The sequence below is a fragment of the Sturnus vulgaris genome, chromosome Z (assembly GCF_052056855.1).
Source record: "Sturnus vulgaris isolate bStuVul1 chromosome Z, bStuVul1.hap1, whole genome shotgun sequence".
Taxonomy (NCBI): Eukaryota; Metazoa; Chordata; class Aves; order Passeriformes; family Sturnidae; genus Sturnus; species Sturnus vulgaris.
This window is the reverse complement of record NC_142283.1, coordinates 21,120,676-21,138,843: the sequence shown is the minus strand read 5'-3', so window position 1 is coordinate 21,138,843 and position 18,168 is coordinate 21,120,676. Positions and strand designations below refer to the sequence as shown.

Below are 18,168 nucleotides of genomic sequence, written 5' to 3'. Positions count from 1 at the left end.
GGATAGACCGTTTACACAATGGCTAAATTTGTATTTAAAGCAGGCTTTGCACCTACCACCTAGAAGTGTTTCAAAACCCAAGACCCCACTGTGGCTTTTATTTCTGGTCTCTTGTGAGGGGAAAAGAGCAAACTGTGTGGGAATACTGTTAGCTTGGTATGGGTTAAATGTCTCCATTTTCATCTACTTAAAATAGTATTTTATCAGCCCCCAAAACCAATGTTTTCTGTAATTTTTACGCTAGCTACAAAATCGCAGAAACCATGAAAGCTTTTGACAGACTTCTGAAGTTGAGAAAGCACTTAACAAAAATTACTGTCTAACTAACTGGCTGTAGCAATACATTTACTATTGGAGCTTAGGGCTGAAACACACATATATTGCATTACAATCATGTGAGTCCAAAGCTGTTATAGGAGAGCTGTTACATGAAGAGCTATGAAGATACATTAGAGCCTCTGGTGTCTAAACCACTGGGAAAAAAATTTCCTTAGCTCTCCTAGACCTTCACTAGAAAGTACACATCCCGTGTGCTGCAGACTCTCAAAGTCTATCTTAGTAAGACTGCACACTTTGGTTACAGAAACTGCCATAAATAAATGAAAATTCCTTCACTAATCATAGTCCTGCTAGGAAATAGCAAGAGGCCCTCACATGATCTCACACCACCAAGCAGGGATTTGATTAACTGAGCGCTTGACCTCTGATGAGTGGTTTCAGCAGCTCTTTCTGGAATACTGAAAAATTAAATAAAAGCATGCCATTCTGACTATAAATTGGTATAAAATAAGGTATTTTGATAATAAACATCACTGGCCTCAGAGTCTGACAATGAAAACTACTGAAACTGCAGGCTCATTAAATGGCCTGGAATTAATCATCACACTTAAGTTGCAAAAGGCATGCAGATAAACATACGTTTTTTGAAAACAGAACAAAAACCCCCCAAATCCCACACTAACTTTGCATGACGACAAGTGCTCAAATGTTTTATTTTCCTCCAGATATGAGTAAGATCAGTTACCAGAAGAATTCTGTAAAGCGAAACTGGGCCTTAGTCAGTGTTGACCTTTGGCAGCCTAGAGACAGATGATTTCTGGGCATTTGCTTAAGCCATCTGAATCAGTGCTGTGCATCACAGACGACACAGGGAACTTATTTCCCCATTTAAAGCTCCTCTTTTTTGAATTCAGAAAAAGAAGAATGACAAATGGTTTTGTTAGTTTCTTTTTCCTTCTTCTTTTCTACATTTATAGTTTTGCTTGTTGTCCTTGGTCACAAATGTAAAAACAGACTGGAAAAATAATCAGAAATTAATTTTAAGTATGTTTTGAGCTAGGAAAGTTGTATTTTCCCTGTTATGAGTCAAGTCCTCAAGTGGACTCATTTTGTCTTCCTGAAAAAAGAAACACCTGAAAACCCACATGTATTACATTCAGTCAGACATTGCTACCTTTCATCATCATTTCCTAACTGGATTACAGTGCTCTCAGTACCAGAGCTATTATGAGCTCCAATAAGGTAACAGCAGATATCCATTGCATTTCCCATTGTTCAAGAAAATCAGGCTGAGATTCACACAGCAGAAGGCTGAACTGTGCAGAGCACAGACCAGCTCTGGCCAGAAGAGAAGCAGCCACTGGAGAGCTGGGAACAGAAAGGTCAAGCAGCTCCAAAAGAGGTCAGGCAGCTTCACAAGCCTCATGCACTTTATCTCAATGGAGAGACTGTGAGCAAGAACAGCACACAGAGCAATGTAAAAGAAGAATACTTGTGTAGTATTTTTGAAATGTAGCTTCGAAATCTAACCTAGGCACATTGATTGAAAGAGACAGCAACTCAATTTATATTTTCTATGTGTACTTGCTGTCCTAATAATTTTGGAAACACTAGCCAGATTGCAGATTTTTTGACTCTAGTATAAGATGAGTATGTTGCTTTCTTTTTCCTTGTAATTGTGCAGGAACAGGAAACTATTGAGTTAGAGAATGCAATGAAACCTGAGCACCTCACTACAACTGGTTTTTTAGCATTTATAGTAACATACTCTATTTTGTGTGGGCTACAGTTAGAAACACAGACTTAGACAGAAACTCACATCTACTTATTGCATTTTTTTACCTAGTTCACAGTAGTGCTGGAATCATAACTGTAAGACTTTTATAGCAGCTTCACTTATTATGACCCAACACTGAGTGAGACCCAGATGAAATCTAGATTACCACAATGGACTATTCTTTCCCGTTCCAAATTTAAGTCCTCAGGAACTACTGACTGCTACATTAACCTATGTTCACACTTCTTCGGACATGCCTTCACAAGAGAACTGGCAAAATGCAAGAGAGCAGAGGCAGGGAAAGGGAAAGAGGAAGTAACTGCTTAAAAAGAAATAACCAATTCACTAAATTCACTACACCAACTTGCTGAATTGTTTTAAAAACTATTTTATGACTGTATGAGATTATATGCTTCTATATAATTAGAAATTCAGAAACATTTAATCTTAACCTGGGTACTCTCAATTTTTCTTTCAGCTTATGTGATGCACATTTTTGATTCCACTGAAAAAAAGGCATTTGACATCACCAGGGCAAATGTAGCATAGGGAAATATATAAGGAAATTAGTATTTGAAAATGGCTCTTAGTAACATGCACACACCATTACACCATGTAATCCAGACAATTTCACATATTACTATACCTTGCTTGATTCTATCTTTGAGGCACAGTGACCTTTCAGTATGTGATTTAAGTTAGCAGACAATGGGAACTTTGATAATAGTTACTGTGAGACACAAACAGATGCATCTCTTAGAGAGCTCAGCCTACCCACTCACCTAAGATCCTATCATGTCAGTTCAGTGAACTAATTTTTAGACAGACAAAACATTTGAATTGTGTCATGAGGGTAGTATTGACGTCATATAAATGATACTACATTCATAGCCTACTTTATTTTTCCTAATTGACTTTGTATCTGCTGATGTCTGATGCTTTTTTAGGTCAGTCTGCTTGAGAAACAGCCGATGGCTGAAAGAACAAAATTTCTTACTGCAGATGAATTGTGGAGAACTCATTCTCACGCAAGTAGGAAGATACCTGCACCAACTGAATTAGAATTAAAAAACTACTGCAGGCATGTGGAGATATTAATATTTCCTTTTCTCCCTTTACCCTCTAGAAGATTATGATCAGAAAGAAAATACTGCAGTGACACCCTTTCTTTACACAGATTTTTGCTCATGCTAGAAGGAGGCTGTGTTATGTAAAAACAATGTCATCACCTTCTGAATGCTGCTCTGCCCCCAAGGGTTGTGGAAGGAAATAGAAGACACAACTTCAGCAACATGAACCTCTGTTGGGGTATATTGCATAGAGACAGCCTTTTGCATATTAGAGAGGCTTTTTTTTTTTAAGTATACTAAACTGTTCAAAAGTGCTTGTTTATCCAACTTATAATACTTTATTTATTATATTACCTGAATCCTTCCATTTCATAAAGCTTTTTAATTTAACAAAGTAACTCCTGAGTGATGAAGAACCCTTTACAGGGAATGCTGCCCAATGAACTAGAATACAAGTAACAATTAGGAGTGAGCTCCTCAAAGTGGGGTGGGAATAAGCCTTAGAGGAGACAGCAACCAAGTTCCTCTGCCTGAAGTTGCTCAAGTCTACCACTCTCTCATGCCTCTGCTCCTCCCCACTTTTACACATTTTAATATTCTCTGATTATGAATGCACTTGTCAACTTTTAAAGAGCTGTTACCTGTAATAATTGATAATAGCTAGAAGGTGTATTGAACTCCTCTGAAACAAACTAATTAAGAACAATTCCACTGACTAGAAAGCATAAACTTGCCCCATTCATTATTACTGGTCTCCTCCTTTAATTAGAAAACCCATAAATGACTGAAGAGGACATATTTCAGTGGAACGACAGTTTACTTTTGGCAAGTAAAGTACTTCCTGCTGAAGGATTGCAAGCCTCAGGAAGACTGTAATGAATGTAAGGAGAAGGAAAAAGAGAAATAAAATTATACTGTGCCATGTATAGCAGTTACTCAGTTATTCCAGAAATATGAACAACTGAATTCTTATCTCAGTGTCATGAAATCTGATGTCCAGACTTTACATTCAGTCCAGATGTCACCTTTTTTACACTATTAATAAAAACACTGTAAGGCATATATGGCAATTAAGGACCGACAATCTTCTACTCTTCTACATTAAAGAGATTATATGCACTAAGAGAATTATATGCACTATGCTAGGAATCTTACTGCTAAAATGCTTGCAAAGCCTCCTTATTTTCTACTAAATTTTGCAGTATCTCTGAAGAGTTATCCGAGCTCCTTGGTAAACAAGTGTGGCTTTGCATTCCAAGGCACTCATTACTGGCAAAGAAAGACTATTCAAAGCAGCAGCTACCCTGAAAGAAAAGGATGTTTTGTTGTTGCATGTCTTTAGGACCTGCCACTACAGGGGTATTGTTGCAGGTGTACAATAAGAAAGGTCTTTAAAACCACTCCAGACAAAAGAGACATGGATGAATTTAAAACACAATACCTTGAAATAGGAAGACTCTTCCAGATAAAAGTAGCTGAGAATCATTCACTCATGCTCGAAAAATCACCTTCCAAACTGGCTAACATTCCTGTCTATGGATTCTGATAAAAATAGTGAGTTTGCTACTTGTTCTCGAGAATACTATTCCTAAAAGCTAGCAACTATAAATAGAAGGTTTCCAAGTACTAGGAACAAAACCAAAGCCTAAACTTCCAAACCATATCATGTATATATTCAACACAGCAAACTGACCTTACCTTCAACAGTAAGCAGGTCAAGTTACTAATTAGCATCAGCTAGCTACAACATTCTTAGGGCAAATACATTGGACTAGAAATAAAATCAACATCCTAAAATAATCAATACCGTTTATTGAGGCCATAAAACAAATTAAAGAATTAAACACCTGAGTTATACTCCTAGAAAAGAATTAGCATACTGAGAGGTGTGCTCAGGTAGCCTGGGCATGGGAGGCAAAAGGAAGAAAAGGACTTTCTGTTCCACTCAACATCAACGACCAATTCACTGTGCAGGAGAAAGCTGAAGTCAGACTAAAGATATTGTGTCCAGATGAAACTATGCAGGGTAGAAATCACAAGAGTAGCTATAAATGGGTTATTCTTTCATCCTCAACCAACACATATCAAAACATTTAGTAAAATTATGTTCTTTAGTTGTCTGCAGCCCGCTAAATCACAACAGATTTCAATACTACCAATTTCCCCCGCCTGAGTATTTTTGACTCTCACTTAAATAGAGGAAAGAAAAAAAAAAGCTTACTAGCACTCTGTTCCCTCATTGTGAAGCAGTACTTTCAGATTTCAGACTATTTATGGGGTTGAGAAAAAAAAAAACCACCACCTGCTGTGAATTATCAAGACCACCTAACTTAAAACAAATACCGCATTCTTATATGGATGCATTGGTAATTGCTTTCCTAGTCTCACAGTTAGTTACTCACAGTTCCTTTTTCTTAATAAACATCTTTTTTATGGCAGTATATATAGATTTATAGGCAGGAAAGATGTATATAAAAAATGGGGGATTTGGTGTACCAGGTACATGAATAAAATTACAAAGCTGGAATGAATCTCTTTCAAACAATTTCTGAAGAGAAACTAATAGAAGATACCTTTACCTATTTGACACAAACCCGCTTGATAAATAGAAGCTGGGCAGTACAGGCAATCATTAAATCCTATTATATATTAAAATGACTGCTTTGGAAAAAGTAAATGGTAAGTGGTAAAAGGACATTTCTTCAACAATTTCTACTTGATGGTCTCTTTAAGAGGGCAAACTTCTTACTTGTTCTGTTTCCCATCTATTCATGATGTGTATTACATGAGATACTTGTTGACATACTTAAGATTCATGTTTCTCCTCCTGAACCAAAGCATGGCTGGTAGTACAGCTGTGAAGAAATAAATTTGTTGAGAATATGACTTAGTATTAGAACATGTACAATTTATTCTCAAACTGTCAAGCTTATCTGCAGACCCACAAGATCCTTTAATGGCTACAGTCTGCTCAAAAAGTCAGGGAATGGAAGTAACTTCCAGCTTTGGGACAAAGAAACCCTAAAGAATTAAAAATTTCATCTTCTAAAATACAGCCTCCTGATCAAGAAGAAAAGCCTCAGATGGCTTGCATTCTTCCATCTCCAAAAAGTAACAGCACAGAACATGTCTGAAGGTGAAAAAAAGATAACTGAGGACACAAAATGTTGGGCACTTGGATGAAATCAAACTTCCAGGTGTTCATGTGACAGTTGGTGATTAAGAGCATAATTTCTTTAGGAAAACATATGGCCACAGCTGCTAACTCAGTTCTGGCCATAGACACAAAATGAGGAATTCACTTCCATCTTTCCCTGCTGCCTGCCATGATGCTGCCCCTCATGAGAATCAATCTACATGAAGAACATTTTGGATCTAGTGACAGCCGTTGGTGCAGTGTTAATGCCACTCACATGTAAAAGTTTCCCCTAAAGAATTAACATTAACCACTTTGTAAGTGATTTACAAGACTAACATATGAAAATGGCTAATCAATATGGATTCCAAAGTTCCAAGAGTTTTTTCTGGTGCAGAAAAAAAACCACATAATGACAAGATGTAAATAAATGGAATTTACTTCCATCTTCCACTTACTTTCATAGAATCATGAGAGTTTGAGACAAAAAACATTAGCTTTAACAATAAACCAGATAGACTTATAGAAGCTAAATCTATCTAAGGCAACATGAATGAAGACTGACAGACACATAGAAGGAGATATTAAAGAAGCCTATTGGTTTAATTTTCTTCAGAATCAACATAGAAATATATGCTTCTTTGTAAGAACTAAATACATTTTATTTAGATAAAGATGTGCAATCAGAAAGTATGATTCTATACCTTTGCTGAGAAACTAAAAAGGGACAATAGTAACAGTTATGTTCATTTCATAACTTCTTTCTACAGCAATTAAATCAGCTTGTGTATTAGCCGTATAATGAATCAGTACATTGATGTTAACTAGCCTGCAAATCATTGGTTCTGAACTAATTGAGTTTCTATCTTCTACAGTTCTTCACCACTGTGGTAGATGATCAAGCAGTTCAGAGTTTGGCATAGTCTTTCAGGATCATTTCCAGTTTCTGGCTCAGCATGATGTTCCCCTTCACTTTTAGTTTACCAGAAAAGAATGCCTAAAGAGAACAGAAGAGGGAAAAAAAAAAGTACGTATTCAACTGTTTACTCACAAACCAGAGTTGCTAGAATAAAACAAGAAGCAAAAGAATGGTTGTTTAGCACTCAGGAGAAAGCCTTCAGTGCACAATGCCTAATGGTTATCAGTTATAAACAAAAACTTCAATTCTAATACCACCCAGAACCAGACTTTTTATCTATAATGCAGACAAGGCCAAGTCTATCACTCATGGGAATAAATCAAATCAAATAAATACAAAGCAACTTCAGTGGCCTTTGTTTCCTTTCCACATATACTATAGAGGACTTTTTCAGGTGTAAGACAAATGCCTTCACAGGATCTGGTGGCAAAACTTCAGCAGGGCACAAAAAAAAAGCTCCCAGCATCACCCCCTCACACTACAGATATCTATATATTATTATAAGAAATGAAAAAATGGAATGAAGAGGCTATATAATGAAAATTAAAGACCTAATGAAAATGTAAGCTACATACTCAAATTTGTAACAAATACAAACATAAACTTGCACAATGTATTACACCCACAGGTCAAAGAAATGCAATGGCTTTATATATAGCATATTACAACAAACAGGAAATAAGCAAGATTTTGTTGCATTTGCAAAGTCATAAATCAATCATTATTTTCACTTCAGTGCTGGTATATTAGATTTTTATTGTCTCTACTTCAAAGAGCTGTATACCCTGTTTCAATCTAGTTTGTATTTTTTTTAAACTAGTTTTGCTGTGCTATGGCTTTGAGTTTGAAAACTCTTTGAAAGTTCTTTAAATGTTCTTTTGCATAGTTCCATTAGCATGAAATACATTGAAATAAAGAATAGAGAGAGCCAGCAGAAAAGAATTTGAATAGATGCTTTGAGCTTTAGATGGAAAACTTCACAGAAACTCAAAGGAAACACTAATGCCTAAGCATAGATGATATTCCTGAATTGCAATCACTGTTCTTTAGCATTCTGACGATTACACATCAACATCTTGTTTGTTTATGCTTTACGCCCGCTGTATACAGAGGGTCACAAAGGATTTTACTCATGTGGTATGTTAAGACTTATAACAAACATTGACTGTGATCATTAGTCTCCAATTCACAATCAAAGTCTCCAACAACTTTTGCTCGGGATCAAAGAAAAGGAACTGTTTGATATATGATGAGCTTAATTAAAGTTTTCATTTGCTCAAGCTTTAATCTGTAAGCTGACATATTAAATTTGTGACAGTTTAATTTACCTTTACACAAGGCAATTTTATTAGTAAAATTAGTAGTTTTAAGCAGTTGATTACTCCAAGAAGCTAAAAGTGCAGACTCAGATTATAGACCTTCCTTAAATCTTTATTTCCCTGTATAATATCCTGGTTTGGGTGAATTTTGACCATCTACATGCATGAACTGTTCTGACATTTCTCCTTGCTGCAGTACTAGCAATAAATCAGACCACTGCCACAAACATCAACTGCCTGCAACATGACAAGCAAAACAGCCTGAATGATCAAACTGACAAACCTAAGCTTGCAAATAGTATACTATGAAGTACCAGGAAGCAAACAAACTCCTAACTTTGTACTGTCAGGCTTTATGTTACAGAATCACAGTACAGTCTGAGTTGGAAGGGACCCAGTCCAAGTCTAAAGTGTATGGGCCATATAGATATTGAACCCACAATCTCAGTTTGTGGGTTCAATACCTATAAAGAAGGCCCCTGCTTTAGCCCTTTGTGGTTATCTTTGTCTCAAGATGATAAAGATGGCATAAATGCCCCCTCACGCTTTCTGGCTAATTCAGTATAAGGTACTGATGTCCTTATCTGACTCTGGTCTCCACTGTCAAAACATCCCAGGATTTAGGATTTCAGACTGCAAACAGTCATGAACCACAGCTTGATTTAAGGCAAATAATATGCCTACATACAAGAGTATGTCTGTGCCACCCAGGCTTTACCTTTTGGGGGTTGATCTTCTGTTGTACCACATCCATGAAATCCTCATCCGAGAGAGTGAAGGTTGTATCAGCAGAACTTCTGGCAGGTCCTTGATACACTGCTCCAGAGCCATTCTTTAAGTCAATTGCTGAAAAGCAAGAGCAAAGACAGTTAAATTTCAAAATAAAGATAAAATTTTCAGGCTTAAGAACAGTACTTTCCTTACCCATTATAATAGAGTCTAAACATAAACCTCGAGCTATCAGCCACTTAGAAAATAAATGAAGTTTAATTCTTCTTCATCAATGAAAGAAAATAAAAAATTATTCCTGTACTAAAGGGGAGGTTGCTTACAGCAAGGATTTAAAAATTCTGGCAGCAATGGTAAAAGCTATTTTTGAATGACACTGAAGATGCACAAGGTATTAATTAGTGCACTTACTACAAAAATGTTAAAGTTAGTAATAAAGCTCTATAGTTCAAAACCAGCATCCTGTAGTCAGACAAGGCAAATGTAGTTGTCTTCAAACATACTGCTGCATTTTCCCTAGTCTGTCCCCCAAACAGTATAATATAGCCTATTCTGCTTCATGCAAGGAATGTTTATAGTCTTTTTAATTATCTGTCTTTCTCTCTTGGAAATACAAAAATTCGTCCAAGTGTTTGTAGCTTTAGAGTGCTCTTTTCCCATGCCAAATGACCTGCCAAAATAACCTATTACAAAGCTAACACTATCAGGTATTGTGCCATTTCCTTAGAAGAGTATTTTGACAGGATATATTCTGCTGAGTAATTCTCAGATTTTGCGAATTCTTGTCTTTCCTTTACACCTTTGCCTCTTGATCCATTATGCTCCCATCCCACGTGTTATTCATGTGGATATTCCCATGAGGATACGGCAACTGTAGTCACAGAATCATGGATGACAGTTGCTCTTCATGGACAAGTGTTAAGGTCCTCTCTTAACCATGGAGCCTTATTTCTGCATATGCTACCTTATGTGCAACTTTTTTCCAAAAAAATTTTTGACAGGATAAGGGGAACTACAGAGACTGGGAGTAGCTTTAGTCTATTTAAGTCTTTCATTTTCTGAAATCTGCCTTAAGCAATATTTATCCAGTTACAAAAGAACTAGAAGGGAAGTTTATACAATGTTGCTAACTGAGAAGTGACATACTGGATTATTATCTGCAGTTGATTTTAAGGTAAATTATAATTTCTGGAACCGATTTAATGCATGTCACTTCAAGCAATATGGGAAGAAATTAAAAAAGGTTACTGAGCACCAGATAAATTATCTGTATATTTGTGTTTGTGGGTAGAGACTATGTAACATCCTTGTGATCCAAAACAGCTACTATATAGTCTAAGATGCCTGAGCCTTTAACATTGCTCCTGTAGGTTATGCATGCACAGACTCTTATTAGGAAAACAAAAATCAAAAAAATCATCTACTGAACCATGAAATGCAAGCTACACACACAAACCAAAGTCTGAGAGTGGATACCAACTCTCAGATTAAATTAACCAAGCCTAATTGTCCATGTGCTTTTAAAAATACACCTCTACCCAAATGCTGCCGTTAGGCACCACACCAGTGTAGCCAAACTGCTTCCTTTGATACAAACAGGAAGGTAAGCAAGCTCAACAGATTGATTCACAAAACACAGACATGGTGTCTAGGATGCCTGCAATTCCTAACAAACTGTTTTGAAGTATTTCTATATCTTAGAAATCCCTTTTCGTACTTCATGCTGCTGGCATTTTTTCTGTCTCTACCATTCCTACACTGCTCCAGAAGGGACCCAGATATAAGTCTGATGTACCATCTCCCAAGACACAACTTATTTTTCACTAAGTACTAGTTGAAAAGTAATTTTTATATACTTTATTGCTAATATCATCCATCAGCCTCACCAGTGTCAAGTTCAGATGGCAAAAACAAATAGGTGTAGTGACTCAGAAAAGTTCTCATGACCCCTAAGTTTCAGTCTGAATATAGTACATAATTAACAGTGTTACATTGTTGTATATTAAGATTTTACTTAACATTATTACAATTTTTGCTCTCCTTCTCCATTTCCTAGCCAAATCCCAAGACCATCATTCACCAATCAACACCTACAATTAATACTAACCTCTCAGAGCACAACCACACCTTTAACATTGCATAATCATGGCACCCATAATCAAGGTAAATCTTTCATGTTTACAGAACCACAGAATTACTAAGGTTGGAAAAGACTTCCAAAATTATTGAGTTCAACCTTTGACTGATCACTAGCTTAACAACTAGACCACAGCACTAAATGCCAGATACAACAGATTTTCTTGAAGGCTTCCAGTGATGGTGATTCCATCCCTTTCTGTGAAGAAATTTCTCCTGATCTTCACTATGAACCTCTTGTGGTGCAGCCTGAAGCCATTTCTTCTTGTCCTGTCAATGGCTGTGGAAGCAGGAGAAGCCAACCCACCCGGGCTACAGTCTCCTTTCAGGCAGTTGTACAGAGCAGTAAGGTGTCCCTTTTCTACAGGCTAAACAGCCCCAGCTCCCTCAGCTGCCTCTCACAGGACTTGTGCACCAGCAGACCCTTCCCCAGCTCCACCACCTTTCTTTGGACTTGCTCCAGCTCCTCAAAGTCTTTCTTCTTGTAAGGGCCCCAAAACTGGACACGGCACTTTAGTTGTGACCTCACCAGTGCCCAGTACAGTGAGACAATCACTGCCTTGGTCCTGCTGGCCACACACTATTTCTGATACGGGTCAGGATGCCACTGGCCTTCTTGGCTACCTGTGTGTACACTGGCTCATGCTCAGCCAGTTGTCATCTAAAACCCTCAGATACTTTTCCACTGGGCAGCTTGCAGCTTTCCAGCCACTCTGCCGAGTCTGTGGCACTGCCTGGAGTTGTTGTGACCCATGGGCAATGACATTGTTGAACCTCATCCAATTAGCCTTGGCCCATTGATTTAGCCTGCCCAGATCCCTCTGCAGAGATTCCCAACCTTTCAGCAGATCAACGCCCGCACCCAAACTCGTATCATCTGTGAACTGAGTGAGGGGACATTTATGCCTGTCCAAGCTGTGGACTGCCAGCCTTACCAGGAGAATCCTGTGGGAGACAGTGCCAAAGGCTTTGCTGAGGCAGACACATCCACCAGGTGAGTCATCTGGTCATAAAAGGAGACCAGGTTGTTCAGGCAGGATCTGCCTTTCCTAAACCCGTGCTGGCTTTGATGCTGGCCCCTCAGTTCCCAGAGGCGCTGAGTGATCACAGTCAAGATTACCTCCTCCATAACCTTGCTGGGCACCAAACTCAAGCTGATCACCTCAAATCTTTAATTTCACCTCAAGTTAAACCTTACTAGAAATTCTAAGTAAAAAAAACAAACAAACAAAAAAAAACTTTCTCTGTATTCTTTTTAAAGAACATTAAGATTTTTTGATAAAGAAGAAAAGAGTGAAACAAATACTAAGCAGCCACAAAAGCAAAGCAGTCTGTGACAGCAAAACTGTCTTTTCTACAAAATCATGGAGAAACTTCTATTGTTACTTGATCCATTCTTTTGCATAGGCTTCATCATAAATGAGTTGACCTCTCTAATGCAAGTAGTTAAAAAAAATAAAGTGCCACTGTGGAGTGATCCAAAATTTATCAAATATTAGTATTTAGAGAAGGAAAGTAGCTCCACGCATTATAAAGAATGAAAGACTACCACAAAAGCTTGCTCATTCAATTTTTTTGCAGTTAAGAAAAAACAGAAGGATTAGAAACATACACAAACCACTTTCTTCCCTCTTGACCTATACCTAGGCTTGAACACTGAAAAGACAACTGAGATTAAACTAGAGCACTAGCTCATGGACAAATAAACTAGCAATGAAAGAAATAAGCTCAATAAGGTTCCAAGCATCAGAACAGAAAAATCCTAGCTTTCCAGTGACCAGAGAGTGCCCTCATGTATGCCTTCTAGAATATATTCTATTACACATCCAGCAGAAAAGTAGAATCAAGAAGTTCAAGTGAATGAAATGCTAGTTTTCCTCCAAATTTTTGCATATTAACAGTCGGACTTTTTTTTTTTTTTTGTTTGTTTGGTTTGGGTTTTATTCTGCTTTACAGTGGGTAAGGACAATACAAGACTCAACCTCTAAGCAAATGAAAACAAGTATCACACACTCTTCATTGCCTGAAGTCATATTGCATCATAAATCATTGAGCAATTTCACCTTAATATGTCAGCTGATCACAACCAACTACATGTAACAATTTCTTCCCTGCTCTCTTAACAAAGTTTTATTCTTCTGAGAACTGGAAACGAACAGAAACATCTTCTGCCTTCAGAAATAACTTCAGAAACATGAAGAAAGGCAATAGATGGAAAAACTCTTCTGAGTACTGTTCTAGAGTGTCATTAACTATCAGCCAACAGATCTCAACAGCATTACCTTTTCTCTACAGAAATGAAACTTGAAATTTAACCTTAACTCAAAAAAAATTAGTATTTTACTATGCCTGAAAAAAAAGCAATTCTTGTATAGTAATATATATGCAGGAGAGAGCAAAGTATGCTTTAGGTAGTGAAACGAACTGGAAAAAGCTGAGGTGGGTTATCAGTTAAGGTTTTTCTTAAAACTTGAAAGTAGTTTCAGTACCAATACACTTATTTCTTAGGTTTTGATACTTGCTTTATCTCTTTTAAAAGGATTTTCAGCATCCTCTTCCATTAGAAAAGCTCGCTTTAATACAGAAATACCACTAATTAAGGCCAGTTGTCAGGGGTTACAGTTCAACATTGTTTACAGAGTAGATGAGCTGTCCAAAATTTCACATCCTCAGTGCACAGTCAATTGCACTACACCTCCTCATGGCTTCACACTATCCACAGAGAACTACATAAAAGGAAAGGCCACTGCTGGTTAAACAGACAAGTGTTATAATACTAGAGCCTCCATAAAGAAGTCTCTCTGTAACAACAAAAGCCAAATTCAATTCACAGATTTCACTTCACTTGAACTTCTGAAAGTCCTGGTTTACTGGAGAAAGTAGAGATCAGGAGGTCACAGTTATAGTTAGAACACTAAAAAATAAATGAAAACATATCGCTAAAAAAAAGAACTTTTTGGTTCCTTAAAATTTGAAAAATACCAGAGAGATTGCATACAAGAGAACAAATTTCACAGAATCAGAGAATCATTAAGGTTGGAAAAGATCTCTGAGATCACTGGGTCCAAGTATTGACTGATCAATACCTTGACAACTAGACCATGGCACTGAGTGCCACACTACTGAATTTCCTGAACACGTCAGGATAATGACCCCAGCACCTCCCTGGGTAGCCCATTCTTTCCATGAAGAAATTCCTCCTGATGTCCAACATGAGCATCCCATGACTTGAGGTCCATTTTTGCTGGTCCTGTGATTTCTTACCTGGGAGAAGAGACTGACCCTCACTCGGCTATAACCTCTTTGCAGGCAGTTGTAGAGAGTGTAAGGGCCCCACGGAGCCTCCTTTTCTCCAAGGTAAACACCCCCAGGCTCCCTCAGCTGCTCCCCATCAGACTTGTGCTCCAGACCCTCCCCCAGCTCCACTGCCCTTCTCTGGACACCCTCCAGCACCTCAATGTCTTTCCTGAACCGAGGGGCCCAGAAATGGACACAGCACTCGAGCTGCGGCTGCTGCCTTCTCTCATCTGCTTCCTTCCCAGAAGGAAAAGGCTGAAGGACATTAGCAGAAGATGCTGGAGCTACAATCATTGAGAAAGGCAGCAGTGGGCTGCAGGGCCCAGATTGTTTCCAGCACTGTCAACTGCTGCACTTATCACAACTGCACAAAACTGTAAAAGTGACAAGTCAAAAAATTAAAACACAAGACAGAACAACTATATATCCAGTTAAATAAGAGAAAGAGGCCTACCAGTAGCCCAAAAGAACCAGAAACTGTTTTTAAAGGCCTAGGAGGCCCTTACAAAATGAGGCCTAAAAAAGGATAGGTCACAGCTTAAAACAAAACAAAAAACTCAGCCAAAATAATATCTTTCCTCATATACCAGTTGTTTCAGTGATAACTTGTCAAGAATTTTGATTTGTACACTGAAATAGTATGCAATATTTAGCTACATGAATCAAACTGTGAATTAATTTTAATGTCATATTTGCTTTTTTTGCATTCTTGTAGCTATGTACATCATGGAATTGACCCTCCAAAATGGCAATTTTACTTATAAAAGGTAGAAGGATAATTTAGAATTGATCTAATCTAGCAGCATAACATTTACAAAAATGATTTAAAATTCTTGTACACAGAAGATCAACTAATAACCACCAGGACGAATTTAAATGTATGGTAAAGAAATGCAGTTCTACTGACTGAGTTGAGAAACATTAAAATCTGGAGCACCTTTGAAAATCAGTCTAAATAGTGACACAGAAATTCAAGCTATCGAAAAGTAACATTGTATTGTCATCTTCAGTTTTTCAAGTAAAAATTCAATTTGTCAAAGGTTAAAATTTCTAAGTGTGTACAGAAGCTTATATTAACTCAATAACTGAAAAAGTAAAACATTCAAGTAAGTAAATGGCATTATGAATGCTACATATTCTGAACTGACTGTCATTGCTCATCTGAATTACAAAAGTCTTGCTAATGACCACACAGAGATCTTGCAAAGATCACCAAGTCAGAAATCCTTTGGACTATTGAGAATATCCTAACTGCAAGAAAGCTGCCTTCCTTTGAATGCAAACTCAAAAACTACCATCTTCTTCTGCACTTACCACAGAAAATGAAAAGAAATTATCCCTGCATCTGGTAGACGAGACAGTACAAGATCGTGGTCTTGAATATTGTAATAATAATAATAATGTAATATATGCAAACACGCAAAAAGAATTAAGTTGGCAACTGCCTATAAATCTCAAGTACTTGCCTCTGGAAGGTCTTTTGCTTTGTGTTTGTTTGGGTATATGCTTTTTAATGGCTGGAAAGTGTTTTAAAATATTCCCCAAGTAAACATTTAATCATGCAGATACCTATATATACCTTGCCATTAAAAATGTACTCATTGGAATTAAATAGACACCAACAATAGCAGGCTCTTGGTCCATAAAAGGATAAACAGTGAAGGTTGACACTGCAGCTGTCGTAACTCCTAAAATTCTGCCAGTGAGTTTTCATAACTATTTTCATATTGACAACATGAAAGTTTAATATTTAGATGATTTGTAGCAGTTTAACTATTTTAGTACTAACCAAGTTTTCTTCATCCAGTAAGTACTTGAAATCTAAAGGCACACAAAAATATTCAAAAAACATAAACAAATACAGAAATAGAATGATACAGAAACTTCTTTCAAAAAAAGTGATATGAAAAGGAAGTACTAGCATATCAATGCTCCCAAAAGGAAACGTAAACAACATTTTCTATGAGCACCTAGCTGGCTTATCGAGACGTTTACATTCAGCCTTACATATTTACTACATCACAAAGACTACAGTAATTCCTAAGCTTTAAGGAACTGACCACACTGTAAAAATATTCACAGTAACTTTTCCAAAATTCTGGAAATGTTTCACTTCAGCTCTTAATAGCTCTCCTCCAGCCTCCATCCCACAGGGAGCTTTAGGTTTTTTTCCAAATTCATATAATAGTGCAGAAAATTTTCACTGCAACAGAAGCAGAGGGAACAGGACTAACAAAGTCTATGTCTATTTAATCCTTTTTACCTAGAGACATATGAACAGGAAGAAATCAGTAACTTCCTTCTACTGCTTCAGCAGGAGGAGAAACAGGAGAGGACAAAACGCTGACTATTGATTTATTTAAGCAGGAGCACTGTCTTCATCTGAATACAATAGCAAAAACATTCACCTGTTTTCCCTCTAATAAAATATGGTCTCACGAGGCAGATAAGGGCACTGCTCAGGCCTAAATCTTTAAGTGTGCTTGTTCTGCATTCAGCAATTTGCAGTTTCAGAACTTCTTAAATGAGCAATTTTATTCACATCTTGAAACACCTCTCAGCAGATTTCTCCTCCATTGACTTGTTCCTCTATTCTCTGGACATATATAATATTGAATTAAGGTAATCAATGAAACAGTTCCAAAGTTAAAGTCAGTGATCAATCAATCTGAAATAGTTATCTAGTTGTTATGATAAACATGTCCATCACTTATATCTAATTTAGTTACACATGAAACAATAGACAGGATGATGTGGAGTACAGAGTGATTGCTCAACAAATATAAGTTTCCACTTAAGCATTCAGAAGTTTAACCAATGCACTTCTAATTATCATCTAAAAATATGAGCAAGAACACAAGTAAAACTTTGTGAGTCTTCTCTCCAAGTTCTAACCATGTCATTAATTTAAATTACTTTCACACAAAAATGGAAAACTGCAGATAGTAGAAATTACTAAGAGCAGTAATGAATTTTTAGAAAGAACATCTGAGTTGGATTATTCAGTATTTCCCTGGTCTTATTTTGATGTATAGGCAATCACCTTGCATAATCTACACAGGTATATGCAGAATATTTATTAACTTCTATCCAAATGGAAATACTCTTTATCCCTCAAAAATAAGGTAAGTAGAATACAACTATCCTGATCAATCTATGTATAATATTTTTCCTGAAACTTAGCAGTAGGTCTCGCTACTCAGAATCTCTGCTAGTTAACATTAGGAAAGGATTAAGTGAGAGTCTAGGTTTCTAAATTGCTCAACAATAGTTTAAAGAAAGTCAGAGTGTACAGACAAAAACATAAGGCGGACCTGAGCTGACCTATTGTGAGTCTCCCCTCTCAGCCTGTCAAAGGGCAGCCCCTTCGACTGCATTGTCCTCAAAACTCTTTTGACTACATCCAACCACTGAGACCAATCAAAAAGAAGTCTAAGCAACAGACTTGGCCCAAAGACTTTCATTTCTCCACAAAAAGGCCGGGAAGTTACAACATTACTAAGCTT

General features: G+C 37.2%; 1 protein-coding gene across 2 annotated transcripts in view; it reads right to left on the bottom strand.

The window, feature by feature from the left end:
* Positions 1-6,685: 6,685 nt before the first annotated feature.
* The window catches only part of HSD17B4 (hydroxysteroid 17-beta dehydrogenase 4), a 60,620-nt gene continuing 49,137 nt past the window's right edge, over positions 6,686-18,168 (bottom strand). For both annotated transcript variants that reach the window (XM_014874357.2, XM_088156606.1), the window contains 2 exons: positions 9,219-9,346; positions 6,686-7,259 (listed from right to left, as the gene is read on the bottom strand). In XM_014874357.2, coding sequence (XP_014729843.1) covers positions 7,170-7,259; positions 9,219-9,346 — 218 coding nt within the window. In that variant the 3' untranslated portion in view covers positions 6,686-7,169. The remainder of the gene's footprint in view (positions 7,260-9,218; positions 9,347-18,168) is intronic.